This window comes from Ptychodera flava, chromosome 7 (assembly GCF_041260155.1).
Source record: "Ptychodera flava strain L36383 chromosome 7, AS_Pfla_20210202, whole genome shotgun sequence".
Taxonomy (NCBI): domain Eukaryota; kingdom Metazoa; phylum Hemichordata; class Enteropneusta; family Ptychoderidae; genus Ptychodera; species Ptychodera flava.
Genome location: NC_091934.1, coordinates 33,461,172 through 33,478,279, shown reverse-complemented (window position 1 = coordinate 33,478,279; position 17,108 = coordinate 33,461,172). Strand labels below are relative to the sequence as shown.

The 17,108-nt window shown below is 38.3% G+C and overlaps 2 protein-coding genes across 2 annotated transcripts in view; both read right to left on the bottom strand.

Moving 5' to 3' along the window:
• LOC139137339 (protein unc-93 homolog A-like) overlaps nt 1-17,108 on the bottom strand; it is a 53,504-nt gene that overhangs the window by 26,791 nt on the left and 9,605 nt on the right. The window lies entirely within an intron of this gene.
• Nucleotides 1,305-15,761, bottom strand: LOC139137340 (uncharacterized). Its single transcript, XM_070705377.1, has 5 exons — nt 15,577-15,761; nt 10,101-10,408; nt 8,170-8,311; nt 5,013-7,188; nt 1,305-1,410 (listed from the first exon to the last, which is right to left on the bottom strand). The coding sequence occupies exons 1-4, from the start codon at nt 15,755-15,757 to the stop codon at nt 7,034-7,036; spliced, it is 786 nt and encodes a 261-aa protein (XP_070561478.1). The 5' UTR covers nt 15,758-15,761; the 3' UTR covers nt 1,305-1,410; nt 5,013-7,033.

The following is a 17,108-nucleotide window of genomic DNA, read 5'->3' as shown; positions in this document are numbered from 1 at the left end:
TACCATTCTCCTTTGGATATTCAATTTAACCTTGACACGGTGGTTGAAATACATGGCTAGTTTGGACCCCAACTCCACCGCTTTCATTATGCAAATATTCAGAACAAAGTCATGATGATAGAACATTCTTGCCAGGTACATGGACTTGCCGTACACCAGTCAATTAATAGACGGACACGTCTTTTCCTTGCAGAGACGTCATCGCTAGCACTATCTACTCCTGCTTTGATTTCAAATTTGAATTTCTTAAATTCATATTTAATGTTGCCCTAGACATAGACTGCCACATATTGTTGTGCGAGGTCACATAGTTCTACCTCCATGATAAGGGGTGGACCATTTTATATCCTGGAGGGTCTGGAAGATTGATGAGGTAGCATTATTTCATTTTTACCTAATCCATTGTACATTTTGTTTCCACTTTCCCACTTTTTCTTGTCAAGCCTTCCCTGGCTATTTTTTTTTCTCATTGACATTTGCTGGCAATTTTTTTTTTGAAATTCTTACAAACCCCCTCCGGATATCAAATGGTTCATCCCTAAGAATGATTCAGATCACAGACCCTTCATGTAGAAGTAGATGCTTTGACACCAGAAACTGCTTTCTGCCTCTGACGCCTTTAGTTATAATTATACATGTGTCAAAGACAGTGGTTTAGGCGAATGCTGCCATTAAAGCACGACTGTTGGAAGTGCTCGTATGCTTGTTAGCTTGGCTTTTTCAGCCGAGAACAGTTAATGACGCCAATGTTTGATCAGGTCACTGACCGCCTCACTGTCTATAATCAGCACCTAAGCCGCTGCTACAAAAGCCATACATTATACCACAGGCACAAATGACCGACGAGATGACAAGCACAGTATGGGGCAACCGAGCTTCACCACCGTTCTGTTTAATGTTTGGCAAGGGTAACGGCATTGCACCCACAGGCCATACCAGCTGAGTCCTCTGTCGCACAAATTATTCAAAAGCTGAAAGGCTGAGGACTCTAATCAGTAACTGAATGACAACGGTTGTCATGTTAGGAAATGATCTATGATTTGCTGAAAGATTGACTTTGCTACGCGAAGGAGTTTCGAGATCGCTCGGTGACGATGTTTCAGAAGAGTTTTGGACTGAAAGGATAAAGATATTGCCGCTAGAATTTAGGGGGGAAACCACGAAAACCTTCCCAAATGTGAACAACTACTGGGAAAAAGGACTTAGAATTTAACTGCAATTTTAGAGCTTTCTTTTCAATCAGTGATCAATCTGTATACACACACAATCAAACAGAATATACATATTAAGCCCAATACACAGAAAACATCAAAACAAAATTTTAATTGATTCATTGAGTCGCTGCTCCTTTAGTACACCCCACGCTAGGAATATGACATTGCCGGCATCTGCCTGTGTGACGTCGAAAGACTTAAACCGGTGTGCGGGATATAAAAGACCCCTAACTCATCGAAAATTCATAATGGCGCTTGAGTGACAACTGGCAACAGCAAGGTAGACCGCTCCGTGAAAATCAGCCGAAGCGATTCTCAAACAAACATTATTGGCATACCATAAACATAGACTGTTTCATAAACACGTAGGCCATACAGGTGTCCGCAAAGTTTCACAAAGCCTTTAAAATTACGACTATTAGGGGAAAAATCGCTTTCGTAACGAAGGAAATGGACCCCTGGGAACAGTCGTTCCGCGATTCAAACAAATGCCAATCATTCAGTGAGGCGCAGAGGTGTAAACTGGTCAAACATTTGCTGTGCATACGAGAATAATTACGATGTAAACAAACCATGTGTACGCTTAGAGTTACATGGATATTAGCGCGCACACAGGATGAAAACTTCGTGGTTGTCATAAACTATTTTACTAACAAGCGTTTATGATGCACAGACATCGCGAAAGTGAGCCATTTTCGGTCGTGACTTAGCAAGAGATGAGTCAGTACCGGTACGATGTATCCTTGCAAAAAGTGCGTACAACTGTATTTTACATAACTGCAGGCAGAGTCCATAGTTTACAATGACATCGAAAACAACTAAATATTAAAGAATGGCGGTAGCCTCCATGATCAATTTGATTACAGTCAGTCAAAGAGAGCCACTTTTTTAAACAGCCCCCTCCCCAAATCTACGGCTGAAAGTACCGGTACGCTACAGTCGCTTTTGATATAAATGCTAGCCCTGAAAACGGCCTTATGGTTTGTACATGTACACATGTTCTCACACATGGCAATGACATGTCGTGTTCTGAGGGTTGGTAAGGTTATGACATACCGGTGGCCCCAGTAACGTTTGGACTTCTGTTATAATAATGAAACAAAGCTTGTAAAGACATCAAAACAGTATTTGTCAATGTTAGTTCAAGCTGAGCAAGTGAGCGTTGACGCGTCGTCACCCGATCTTCTTCGAAAGGCTAAGGCCTCTTGATACGTGTGTCCGAGATCGGCTCATTGAGTTGGCACTACATAGTATGATTTCGACAAATGTTGGACTTAGGGAGCGTTCAGTTATTATGGCCGGGGGTGGGCCGGCAAATTCTTCCTGCGCATCAGTCAAAATAAGTGAAGAGCCCCTACCCATTGTACCAAAAAATTATTGACCCCCCCCTTTCAAGATGACAAAAATTTCATGACCCCCCCCCCACATTGCTTGAGTAAATTAGCTGCACACACAAACACCTCAGGGGTATGGAGCGATAGAATCCCCCAAAAAAGAGCTTAGATTTTTTCAAATGGCCTTCCTTACAAACTCAAAAGGTGTTAATGCTCAGATTTCCCATTCTGACTTGCTATAATTTTGAAATTACCCCTCAAAGAGCTTGGACAGAAATTACTGGTGGATCACAATATTTTTGTGCAAGCGTGTGTGTACATATTTTGATATTTGGATTTAATTAAAATCAGCTGCTGATAATGTTGATTCACTATACATGGTATACATATATTTTCTCATACAAGTATGAGGAACCTATGTAACACTTTCTCAATGCAAAACTATATCTATGCATTTATAGATATTTTATACTTTACATAAATGTACTTAAATGAAATAGGGATGTTACAACTGGCATGTGGACAAAAAGTTTGACCTTAGAATTTCACCAAAAATGTTCATCCACTATAAAATGGGAGTCAATGATAAAATTGTGAATAATTTTTTTCCAATGAAAAACTTGGTATACTTGTGCATATACAGACGTTCAATAATTAACATAATTGTACTTGATTAGAATATGATGGTTAAAGGTGCATATTATGTGTACAAGAAATCTGATTATGGAATTTCACTGAAAATGTTCATCCACTATACATGGGAGTCTATGAGGAAAGTATGAATAATTTTTTTCCAATACAAAAATAGGTAAACCCATGTATTTATGTACTCTCGATTATTGATATCAATGTACTTGATTAGATTAGGGTGGTAACAAATGGATGTGTTTGCCAGAAATTGGATTTTGGAATTATACCAAAATGTACATTCACTGTACATGGGAGTCTATGAGGAAAATATGAATAATTTTTTTCCAATACAAAACAATCAAAATCTGTTTATTTATAGACATTTGATAATTCATTTTTAAGTACTTAGTTAGCCTAGGATGGTTAAAGGTTGATATGTGTGCAAGAAATTAGATTTTGGAATTTCACCGAAATGCTGATTCACTATACACTGGAGTCTATGAGAAAACTAAGAATAATTTTTTTAACAATGCTAAACTAAATTAATTTGTGGTTTTATAGGTGTTTGATAATTGATACAAATGTGCTTGATTCAAATGGGGTATTTAAAAGCTCAGATATGGACAACAATTATGATATTGGAATTTCACCTAAAAGTATTATTTAACTTTTCATGGTACTAGTAGTCTCAGTACAGGTAACTGTTAAATAATTTCCCTGACAAAACTTGCTATATCTCTAATATGTAAATAATAGGAATTGTTCATTGCCCTCAGTGCAGTGAGCTTGATTTACAATAAGACAAGCCTCAGAGTTGTCAAGTCAAGATGTTCATGTGAAAGATAATTATACTTTTGTTCAGATTAACAGGTGAATAACTTCAGAGAATGAAATCATGCAACGAATCATTTTTATCTCACAAAATATTTCTGAACACTGAAACTGCTTTTTGACGGGACAGATACTTAAGTGACCCCCCTCTGAGCTGTTTGAAAAATACATGACCCCCCCCCCTCCTTTGCAGTTTTCAAATTTGAGGTGACCCCCCCCCCCTGGATTTTGCCGGCCCCTCCCCGGCCATAATAACTGAACGCTCCCTTAGATTTCTTCAATAACGAAGATATCTATGAACCCAGTTCGTGTTTCATCCCATTGCTCCGAAAATAAACATAACTCGTGATTAGTTGTCCGGGATCACCGTCAGAGCAACCGACCAGCCGACCTCGATCGCTTACAGATATCGTGGTACGCGAGATTCATGGAAATCTCGATCCTTCCGTGATGTAGTGAACTTATTTTTTTATTTTTAGCTATCGGCCATGACGTCGCGTCGTTCACCTATTTCCTACCATTTTCCTGACCGTGTTTCTCAGTCAATGTTTAGATCGGTAATTCGTGATTTCAACATACGAAATTGCCAGCTTCGGATTATTTTTAATGTTTATGTTTATTACTTTCTTGATGATTATTTCCACAGCGTACGGCGCCATTTCCGTATGTAGATATGGCGGTCAGCAGCCGAATCATTCTCGAACGATGACATGACCCCGAAACTTCATTAAATCAACTCAGCAAAAACTTCAGGAGATCAACTCAGCACGCTCCTGTTTTTATGAAATTGATATTTTTTCCTTCTTTCTTTTTTCTTTCGCGTATTGCGAAGGCTGTACCTAAGCCTATAGTCAGAGCGTGAGTTGAGAGCAAACAGATTAGCCAACCCAGATAATGCGAACGATAGCAACCGTTACCAACAGACTCATTATGCAGAGCCATGCCCAAAAACGCCCATCCAAACTTGGCATTAATCCGGATCCCGGTCCATTTCGCCCCGGGCTTTAAAGAACAGATAGTCCGAAGAAGGGTAGGGAGAAAAAGTATACATCTAGCTGTTAGAATAAAGACACATCTATGCTATCAAGTATATCCTTCAGTTCTGAGACTAGAGGTATTCTCGGCCGGTCAATTATTGATTTAATGACTTCTTTACTCGCTTTGTAAAAAAGGAAAACACATCAAAAGGATTGCGAAACGCTTTGTATATAGCAACTATTATCAAGCTTACATTAGTTGAGGGCGCTTCTCTCCTTCCAAAGGGCATCAATAAAAGGTCCCGGTTGCCTTAAAAGAGTTTTCTAAGATCACGATGTAGCCTGTACTTGTCAAAATTACTCAGTGAGCGAGCCGAGCGGCCGAACGTCGTCTAAGTGGCAGAAAAAGGGATAAAATGGACACAGCATGAATATGCTTCCAGTAGTCCGGCCTTTAAAAATTCTATATCCACGTTTATCGAGGAATATATCCTAGATGTCATATGATGGACTTGGGATTGTGCCGAGCGCCTGTGGAAACGATCACCATAGAGCGTCATTAAAGTTAAAGGTCTTTTGTAACCCCATGAAAACATCCATTTTGTTCAAGCGCGGACGATGAACCCTATTTTACAAAATGAATCTTTTATTCTCATTGTCACGTTCGTTGTTTAAACAAGCAACTACCACATTGAAGGGAGATATCTCCATTGAAAATGGAACTCAATTGACGTTTTTGACAACTTTGTGCCGTGTTACATGCAGGCCGTAGATGGCATTCAACGATTTAAGGTCGGTCATGAAATAAAGACAACTCTGAGTGGTTGTCTATGCGATCGGCTTCACTCATGATCGATGGGCCACCGAGATCTAGATTCTCTCAGGAAATATATCTTTCCGCCGACCTCAGTTCTATGTTCGGAAAACGGATGTCTGGGAAAATCTGTTTCGTGTGTGCAAAAATTGGTTGATTTAGATCGAAGACCGTGCGTGAAGGATACAGGTCATTGTACACATTCGCATAACTGCAGAAGATCATAATATTTGGGGGGAAAAACGCGATGCATGCCTAGCATGGAACGTCGGTAAAACCACTATGTAAAATTTACCAGTAAATCGCAACCAGCGAACTCCTAACACATCTCGTCTCAACTACATTATCATCAGCAGAGCCTTAATTTTTTCCAACCAAAATTGTACTACAACATTTTACTACTTTTTGCGAATTTGTCTGTCATTTTTTGAATAATTTTGGACCAAATGGACATAATATTTTATTTGCTAGAGTTTTTTTATCAAAATTTTGGCAAAAAGCTAAAAAAAACTTACTAGGTAAAATTTAAAGGGAGGGGATCGTCTGAACTTTGTACAAAGGTCATATGGTACCCAAACGACACAAGGTACGTTATCTTGGCGATTTACATGAAAGTTAAATCATGTTTGTCCCAATGTCGGCCTACATTGTAAATTTTGCAGCTATGTTGACGTTGACGTTATGCATTTAGATATCGCACATGAAATAAATTGTTTATAAACCAAAAAGTTGCTCAGGCGCAGTTTTGACGACATCCTCCCCTCTTTAATTTAGGAATGAAGGCAATTATGGTTACGATTATATACTTGTGTAATTTTGATTGAGCAGCCTTTCGCCTAGTAGACTGTCGACAGCCGCTTGTACATTTCTGCCCGTTGTGGCCTTTGCCGGTTAGAGCGGCAAGAACGTTTCGCTGGGCAAAAACCTGCACTCGCCCTCGAGCCTCCTTTTTTGGGAAAAGAAAATTCTACGACACTTGCCACCGAGACAGTGGTAAAGTTGATGATCAGGGCAATAAAGGCACGAGGGACTGTCGACGATCTGCCCTTCACTATCAGCGGGCAATTCTGTATGGAACGCCGTCGACAAAGAAAAAAAGTCCGTATCTAATCGTGCACAAGTCTGTCGTGTCTATACTCTAGACGCTCTGTGATATTCTACTCTACTCTACTACTCTACTATATTCTACAAAGACCAAGTCATAACAACATAACATTTGATTGTCTATTCTCTTCACTTTTCGGCAACAACAGAGAGGATTTTACAGGTCAATATGTAACTTCCATCAGTTTGGCGTTTCGTTGCAAACTCGAAAGCTTCATTCATATACTCTTCTTGTCTCTCACAGGGCACTCTCTCCTTTGCGCCCATAAAAGCACGGCAATATGCTGTTAATAGAATCAAGAAATAAAAGATAAACATATTACCAGATATATTGTTTGAATAATGAACGAGACACAGATCAGGAGATAGGACCATGAGTGAGTTAGTCCGCTGGGGGGGGGAGAGAGAGAGAGAGAGAGAGAGAGAGAGAGAGAGAGAGAGAGAGAGAGAGAGAGAGAGGGGGGGGAACTCTGAAAATAGAGTAAAAACAGACACGTAGACAAACAGACAGACAAATAATTCGGAGAATAGAGCCATATAAACAAGACCACAGGTACAGCGGCGTGTGGAAAGATATTTATAGACTCAGAAATTGACACTGAGGAGGGGATAGTCATTGGCCCCGCAAAAAATGCATACAATCTTATCGATTGTTTATTATCAGTATCTTTTCATGGACAATTACTTTATCAACACTGAGTAACAATTATTCGAGAAAAATAATGCATATCTACCGACTTAAACTTATCATACAGCAACATGTAGAACTCATTCAAAGATAGCTCATACAGCAGCATTCGTAGAGAAGGTGGTAGTACTGGGTTAACAAAACCGTCTGCTCGTGGATTTTAATGACAATCTTGTGGCAGCTGATCTAGCTAATTGAATAATACATTTATCATTTATCAAACTTCTGCAAAAACTGTATATTTTATTATCATAAAATAACATTAAAGGGACAGTAATGCTACTTTTTGATGACTTTTTCCATTATTTTTGTTTTGAATGTCAACCATAATTTCTTGTTACACTCCCCGAGCTTGTTGATACACAGTATTAAGCTCAAGTGTCAATAAGTCTGTACATGTGTAAACTGCGTTGGTATTGTTGGCAAGTTAATTCTGGTCCGGACTAGAATTGAAATGAAAACAATAACATTGCATTTTCCACATATAGATGCCTTGTGGACAAGCTAAATAGAGGGTATTTCAACTTTACTTTGGGAGTACAACAAAAAATAGCATTACTGGCCCTTTAATTATTACCTCTCGCTCTTGTCTCATCGAGGGCAAATTCTTCAACGTATGCTTTGCAATCTATACATTGACTTTTAAATCCTGCATCTTGGAGCAATTTCCTCATGTCGTCTTCATTGCCTGGAAATGGATGATAGGGCCACTCATATCCCTAGCAGAAGTGGAGAGAAGAAATTAGAACTCATTCAAAGATAGCTCATACAGAAGTACCATATCTCATTCACCTACTATGTATTACATTTTTATTGTTTGCATCTGTTGCCTTGAGTTATCTGCCAATTTTGTTGTTTCGTGACATGTTCTCGAAATATCATTTTGCTTTTGAAAGCCTAGACTTAAATGCCCATTGCCACGGACCAAGACTACCGTGCGTTACTCCATTTCTCATCACCTTTCATCTCAGTGTAAATACACAAACGTACACGTCTTTTCCTAATAATATACGGTTATACAGTTGACTAATCGCTTGGTTACTCGCTCGCGCCGTCGCTTGATCGATAGATAGATAGATAGATACATACATACATACAAACATACATACATACATACATACATACATACATACATACATAGATACAGAGTTCGCATTTACGTAAAAATCATGCGTATTTACGCATTGAAATTGACCCTCTACGCATTTTTGCCATCGTTATGCGTTTTCTATACGCAAAGGATAACAGTTAAATGTTTCCAAAAGCACTCCCCGCGACTGAGCTTAGGCGACAACCAGACGAGAAGAGTGCCCGCTTGACATTAAATTTGTTGCAACACATTTCTGTCAATCACTCATTTTGTGTGGAAAGTTTCAGATTCTCTGGGCGTGGTCTGAAAAATCGGCATCGTAGTTCAAAGGCACGTTATCATGTCAGCTGTGCCTATGAATTACGTTGCTAATTTTCAGGCGAGCGCTAGTTTCTGAAACTTTTGACAAAAAGTGAGTGATTGACAGAAATGTTGCAACAAAGTAAATGACAACTGTGCTCTTATCGCGTCTCACTGTCCCCAAATTTGATCAAAGCACACATGCAGCATGGCGTCAAAGCAGACAACTCTATTCTCTTTCAACTTTGCTCTACGAGTCCGTGAAAAAAATGATTCGGGGGGTCATTCGAAAGACACTACCGGGCAACCCAACATGGAGAACACGGAGAAGCGCAGTGAAGTTGAACCCATGTCGGAATCCACGACATATTGTCCTGACACAACAACAGGGGATCAGCGCCACAATGAAGCCGTGAGCTGTGATGATGATGCACCGGTTACCAAAAAAATGCCCTGTGATGTTACATTTCAGCATGTCTGAAACAATGCCCAGTTGTTCAAGTTGTTCGTTAAACTGTTTTCATTAAAATAATCTTACATCGTACAATCCGAATAGAGTAGGTTTATTGAATTGTATTTTGTAGTCAGTTTTTTTTCCATCAATTGAGTGCGGAAGTGAAACTACGCATTCAAATACAGCCATTACGCAATTTTAGCAGACTAATGCGTATGCCGTACGCGAGGAGAAAAAAGTCACTGCGAACACTGTAGATACATAGATACATACATACATACATACATACATACATACATACATACATACATACATTGTTAAGATAGGTAGATACATAGTCACATAGATAGATATATGAGTAGATAGAAACAAACAGACAGACATAGATAATACGTACATTAAGACATACTACATACGTACGACAGACAGACAGACAGCCGGACAGAGAGACAGAGAGACAGACAGAGAGACAGACAGAGAGACAGACAGATTGGTTGATTAATTGATTAATTTATTGGTTGATTGATCGACTGGTCGATTGATCGACTTATTCATTTCATTCGTTCATTCATTCATTCATTCATTCACGTAGATGAAACCAATTAAAGAAAATGCTGTGATGTCGTATTTATTGTCAGTGATCCTAACAGGTTACTCATCCTACCTGCATATATTCCTGCCATTTAGGATTCTTCGAATACGCAGTTATCTTAGAGTATGTATCTTCAGGATATTCGCTAGAAATGGTTATGTAACATCTACCACCAGGTTTTAGGCAATGACAGATCCCCGGTAGACATGCCGATAGATCCCCCATCCACTGTAAAGAATAGTTGGCGACCACTTTATCGAAGAGGGCGCCATATTTCTCGTAAGAGGATGGGTCCCTGGCATCAGCAACGTGATACTCGATGTTGTTGCCTGGGAAGTGTTCTCTCGCTTCCTGTATCATCGCAGGAGAGACGTCAAAGGCTGGAAGGATGATAATTCAGCGATGATACATACAAAAGAGTAGATTGAGATTTTTTAGTTACATTTTTGGTCTTGTTGTAACCTAAATATCAGTGTGTGTTTCCCTTCAAATTGCTGTTGTACGGCCGGGTGTACTTCCGTAAATATATTTTTCTAAGTTACTATTAAATTAAAGATAAAGCATCATGGGTAACGTTTACATGGAATTTCCTTTTCCTATCATGTTCTCAAATTCCTATAAAGGCTATGCTTATATATTTGTTTGCTTGTTTGTTTGCTTGCTTCTAATGATTTACCTAATGCTAAGACTAGACAGATATAACAGGAGAGCAAAATGAAGCTGCACGAAAAATAGTGACCCTCCCCAATTTTCATGCGCAAAAAAGAGCCCCCCCCCCTCTATATAACAGAACACATCAATAGCATCTTAGTTGACAAAAAAAATTCCCGTTTGACCTTTCACCTTTCAAAGAACACTTTCAACCTTTACAAATAACCGCCTTCAATCAATACTTTAATGAATTTGAGAAAAAAGAGATCACATATCACAAGAAATATATCTGTTGATTACAGTTGGCTGTTCCAAATGAAACGGGACAAGAGCTGTAATGTCAACCTTCATTTATAATTTACCATGTAATTGAACAGAGTGCACCATTATTGATTGTCAAGAAACCCATTACAGCCCATAAGTCAATATTTAACAATATATGCATGTATGTATATAACTTTGGGGGGATTATTAATAGTTTACCTCTAGACTACCAAGGGAAGATAATTGATATTTTTGTGTGAAATTCCAACATCATGTGTTGTTCACATCTGCACTTTCAATTAGCCTTTAGTAATCAAGTAGGTCTACGTAACATCAAATTACCAAACATTTATTCATGTTCAGATATAGTTACAGTAGTCTTGTATAAGTAAGCAATTATTCATAGTTTACCCATCGGCCAATGAATAGTAAATCAACATTTTCGATAAATTTCCAAAATCAAATTTCAGTTAGGCCTGCGCCCACACATATGCACTCCAAACCATCCTATTCTGGTCAACGTAATTTATATTATTTGTCGAACATCTATAATTGCACAAATATAGCTGGTTTTGTTTCGGAAAACATGTTCATTAGTTTGCTACAAGTGCGTTAAACATTTTCGGTGAAATTCTAAAATCAAATTTCTTGTACACACTTCAACACTTGCACTTCTTACCTCCCACATCCAGTAAAGTGTATTTATATCAATTATCAAACACATATGAATGTACGGATACAGACATATATCTAGTTTTGTGGGGCGGAGGAAGGCATGAATGGTCTGTCCCATAAACTCCACTGTATCATGATTTTATGTTTGTGGATTAAATTCAGAAGTTGATTATAAAATCTTCGACGCAGAAGCAGTCATTTAAACACATCTTCCACATTTTGCCTACTTACAGTTACACAAACAATGGAGACCTCCCCCCCCCCCCCCCCCCCGAATGCATGCGCAAAATTTCATGACTCCTCACGTATACTAGCGCAAAGAATGGCGACCCACTACTCAAAGCACTGGTCCTCCTCCGGTAATTTCTGTCCGTCCCTTACCCGTCGTCACACTTGCTGAATTTCATAAGGATAAGGATATGGATAACATGATACTAAACTTGCAGAACATTTACAGAATCCTCATTTAAAACTATTTCGATAACCCAAAGGCGGTATCATAAGCAATACTGATCATCAGTATATCTCTTACTAAACCAAGATTTGAGTCCAGTTAAATAAATACCGCGACACCTTTAGCTGTAAAACGTGAATGGGAACAATCGAGACTTTGACATTCCATGGTATGATCATGCTTTGTCTCATGGAACATTAAAGACTGACGGTCATTCCGTGAGATGATCACAGTTTCCATTGAATGATTAAAACAATGTTGTAGTTGTAGAGGTTTCAGAAAGTGTGTAACTTTGTAGAGATTACAGAAAAGATTTTCGAGACCTGGAATATGACGACACTGTCATTTCTTAATAAAGACCCACAGCTGTGCTTACAACCGACAACCTGTGCGCCAGCTTCAGTTAAAGAAAGCATTACGATCAAGATTGGTACCTCAACTCATATTCCCCACTAAAAGACTGTAACAAGTTGGTGGAGAACCCGAAGTAACCGAAGCTGCACGACTATATTATTCTGATATCTGGTAAAATCATCGACAGCAAGAACAAGAAGTACCAGAAACAGCGGAAGTATCACTAAACCAACAGCGAGGCCAACACTATGTTGATATTAAGCAGCTTATGGAAGATTTGTTTCAATAGATGGAGGTTTTGCAAAACAGAGGAATACAAGAATTGGTCACTGACATGGACGTTCTTTGTTGGAAATTTAAGACTATTTATGTTTGTGCTCACAATCATGCCTACTAGTTACACTAGACAAGAGAGTAATTGTCCACAGCGTGCCATGCAATTTAGTTTTAGGAATATGTTACACCATTATGCTTAGGTGTATATTGATGATTTAATTATCTTTTCAGTAGCGCTTGATGAACACTTGTAACTTCAAGACGCCATTTCGTCTCGCCTTCTTTAAGCCGGATCAAAACTTGGTCATCAGAAGTGTTCCTTTGGTACACGGGACGCACGTGGTGGCTTTTTTCTCTTGTTTTGAATCCATCAGGTTATTTTTCAGCATCATCACAAACCGGCGGAGAGCAGTGGAATCTTTCCTGTTTTCATCAGGGGCTCATGGGCTGGGCCCCTATTGTTTTTGAAGCGATCAATATTATTCTTCCTCTTCATGTTCTTCTGTAACTTTTTTGCTCACGAAGAACTCAAAAGCCGCTGTACGTAAACTCCTCTAACTTGTAGGGCTAATAGGTACCTATAAGTCCTCGTGCGTCTGGGTATACAAATTTCGATTGATCACATGACCCGGCGGCCATTTTGGATTTTCGAAAAAATAACATTAAAAATGACTTGTCCTGATGACCTAGATGTCTAGTCGTTTTGAAATTTTTTGTATAGCAAGCAGAGTATTAGGTGTTGGGAATTTGCAAATTGAAATCGCGTTCACGTGACCTTGGCCGTCATATTGGATTTTCAAAAAATACCAATTAAATCTTTAAAAATCTTCTTCTCGAGAACAAAAACACTGATTGATCTGAAATTTTACATTTATTATCCCATGTAGGAGCTCTTTCACGTTTGCGAAAAGCATTTGGATCGTTCACGTGGTTTGGCCGCCATATTGTGAAAATCCCAATTTAATCTTTAAAAATATTGTTCTCCGGAACCAAAGCACCATTTAATTTTAAATTTCACTCCTGTCATCCTTAGTTTAAGTACTATCATCTTTGTGAAAATCATTTCTATCGGTCGCGTTGTTTGGCAAAAAAAACTATGATCACCAGCGAATAATATTCAAAAATCTTCTTTTCAAGAACCACCTCACTATTTGAACTGAAATTTTGCTCATATCATCATTAGTATGAATACTATCAAGTTTGCGAAAGGCATATGGACCGGTCATGTGATTTGGTGGCCATATTGGATTTTCAAAAAAGACCAATTTAATCTTCGAAAATATTTTTCTCCGGAACCAACATGCTGTTTGAATTGAAGTTTGACTCATATTATCCTTAGTGTGAGAACTTTGAAGTTTGCAACAAACATTTAAATCGGTCACTTGGTTTTGCGGCCATATTGGTTTTTGCAAATAACCTAAGATTACTAGCGAATAATATTCAAAAATCTTTTTCCTCAGCACCACTCCACCTAAAAGTTTGTTTTTATCATCCTTTGTGTGAGTACTATCAAGTTTTCGAAAGACATATGGATCGGTCACGTGATTTGGCGGCCATATTTGATTTCACAAAAAACCTATAATAACCACGAGATGAAATTAATAAAGTCTTCTGTACAAGAACCAAGAGACCATTCAAGCTCAAAATTTCCTCATAGTATACTCATCAGTGCAAGTACTTACAACAATGGCAAACGTTCGGGCCCCGCCAACGCTGCTTGCAGCATTAATTTAACTTTGCATCCATCATTCCAGACGGTGGGAACTAACACTTTTCTGACGTTATCATTGAATAGTGAAGGTTTGCAGATTGCATCAACGTTCCACCGGTGATTGGTACCTTGCAAAGTCTATTTTTTATCAACCTACCATTGAACTTTTTGAATGACGGAGGCCTAAAGGCCTAATTACCCCGGAAAGTTTGTCCTGGACCTACCCCGTTTCAATAACGGTGACTACGTACCATCCTGTCCATGAACTGAAACAGATGGAAACTTGGTTGCTTTGGTCCGTATACGTGATTGTTGAAACGTACTAGTGAGACACAAGGTCAAGATACGCACCACGAATAATTGAAACTTCTTGTTCAACACCAAATTTCAATATTCGATTATCTCAAAGCGCTTTGTAAGGCGATACCTTTGCCTCTATTCAGTTAGTTAATATGAACTCTGAATACTCTCCAACTATTACTTATTGATGTCTCCCACATCTTCTTCGAGCATCAGCTGCTAATGAAATACACAGCATTAAATGTAATATCGGTTATTTTTCATCGAATTCGATAATTAAACTATAATTAAATAGGGAAAGTCGACCATATTTGAATATTCTTCCTTCTGCTTGAGCATGAAAATTTAGATGCCTCAAAATACGGATAGATAGGCCACTCGCCAAATTTCAATATTTCAAGTATATTATAAAACGTGTCACCAAAGCCACAACCGCATGAATAATATTAACATAACTCCTGTAAACACAAAAGTTTATTCAAATCCAGAAAAATGCCTTGCCCACAAAGTATATTTCGCATACCGAGTACTTTTGATGATTGTGTTTCCAAATTCAGAGTATTTTATTTAAAAATTTGCCCTTAAACGCAATTTCTATGATCCGGAATTCCGTAACAAAATGCAATTTAGATAACAAATTTTCTATATTCCCCTTTGATTTCGATCTGATAAATGGCATGGATTTAATCGTTTTAGATAGCCTGTGATTCTTTGTTAGTTATAATACAGGGCAAAAAATCGTATAGTTTATGTATTTTAAATGTACAGTTTATGTATTTTAAAATGCATTAACTTGAAAAAGAAGACATGTCATTAGCAGGTAATTATTTCAAATTCGCATCAAGTGGTAGACAGTGTCTTACCCGTTATAGATTTCACATATGCGGATAGGTATTTCGACAGTCCTCCAGTTCCACATCCGACCTCCAAGAGATTGTCACTCTTGTCAAGTGACATCAATTCCACAATATCTTTCGTGTTTTGTACAGCGATGTCGTCGTTTTTTCCAAGCAGACAATATTTCCGCAGCTCAGTTGCGTCCATTTTTCTCCTTTTGGAGATATGACGTTGAAATTATGTTAAACATGTTACAAGCCTCTAAGACTATTTGGTTCGTCTATTTGTGACAAGAATTATGTTACCATTGATGTTGAATCATGAGTCAACAACTTGTTTATTAAAACGCAGGTAAAATATGAAGCATTTGCTATTTTCAAAATGTGATTCGTGTATTGAAAGTGCACAAGCAGTAAAACAATAATTACACAACGATTATTGCAATGGGACCGCTAGACGATTGATACGAACGACATTTAAACTGTCCCCTCTATTCACTTTTCGCTGTCAGGGGGTTCAAAAATGTCAACAAAAGAAGTTTGTCACTGATATTATCAACTTGCATGTCTACAGGAGTGCTGTCAAAGCAATCAACAGGAACAGAAGTCAGTTTACGCTGCACGTAAATCTGGTTGGAAACAAGTTTAATTTTTGCAAACAAAACCTGCAGAATAAAAGTTAAGAATCATGATAAATTACACGGAAATCGATTATGGTGCCCGACACTTTGAAAAGTATTATGCTGCATGTATCGCCCAGATTGGGCTTGTGATTTTAAAATTACACCTTACTTTTCTATTAGAATTTGTTTCCGAGCTTAAAGGGACAGGTTCTTTTTAAGCTTTGTCTCTGAGCAAATGTAGCAACTGTACACAACATTCCACGGAGAACAATGAAATAAAATCACGAATGATAGATCTAGGGATTGAGAATTGCTCCTTTAATTAGCAGTGCTGCTGGAATTGGCATGAGGTCTGAACTAGGATGCAATCACTCCTTGGCTGTGTCAGCATGATTTGGCTAGAATTTACATCATGACATCATTTGTTTCGCAACATAGTAAAATATTTAAATGTACGTTTCGATATATATGTTGATAATCATTGGCAAATCTTTATGATAATGCCAGAGTAAAATGGGCGCTCCCATTGTGAGGTTCATGAGTAATAAATAAGGTCGACTACATTGTCAACCAAATTGGAGACCAAACACACACAAAAAATATTGTGTAAATGAGCATTGTTTCGGTTTTAGGTTTTATGGTAATGATCCTTATAATTGTGGAATGTTAATCGCCTTCGCATCTTGCATTGTATAACCGATCTAAACGCCTTTTTACTGGAGTGGTCCCGAGGTAAAATTTGCTTGTAAGATTTACCACATAATGAGGTCACTAGTTTCACCACGGACCGCCTACAAATTAGTGAGGCAGAAGAATCCTGACCCAATTTCTTGAAGCCGGGTTTGGTATTCACAAATATTGTTAAAGTACTTCTTTCCTGAAGGCAATTACGAATACAAGTTGAAAAGTCACTTGAAATCAACTCTCTTGATTTAA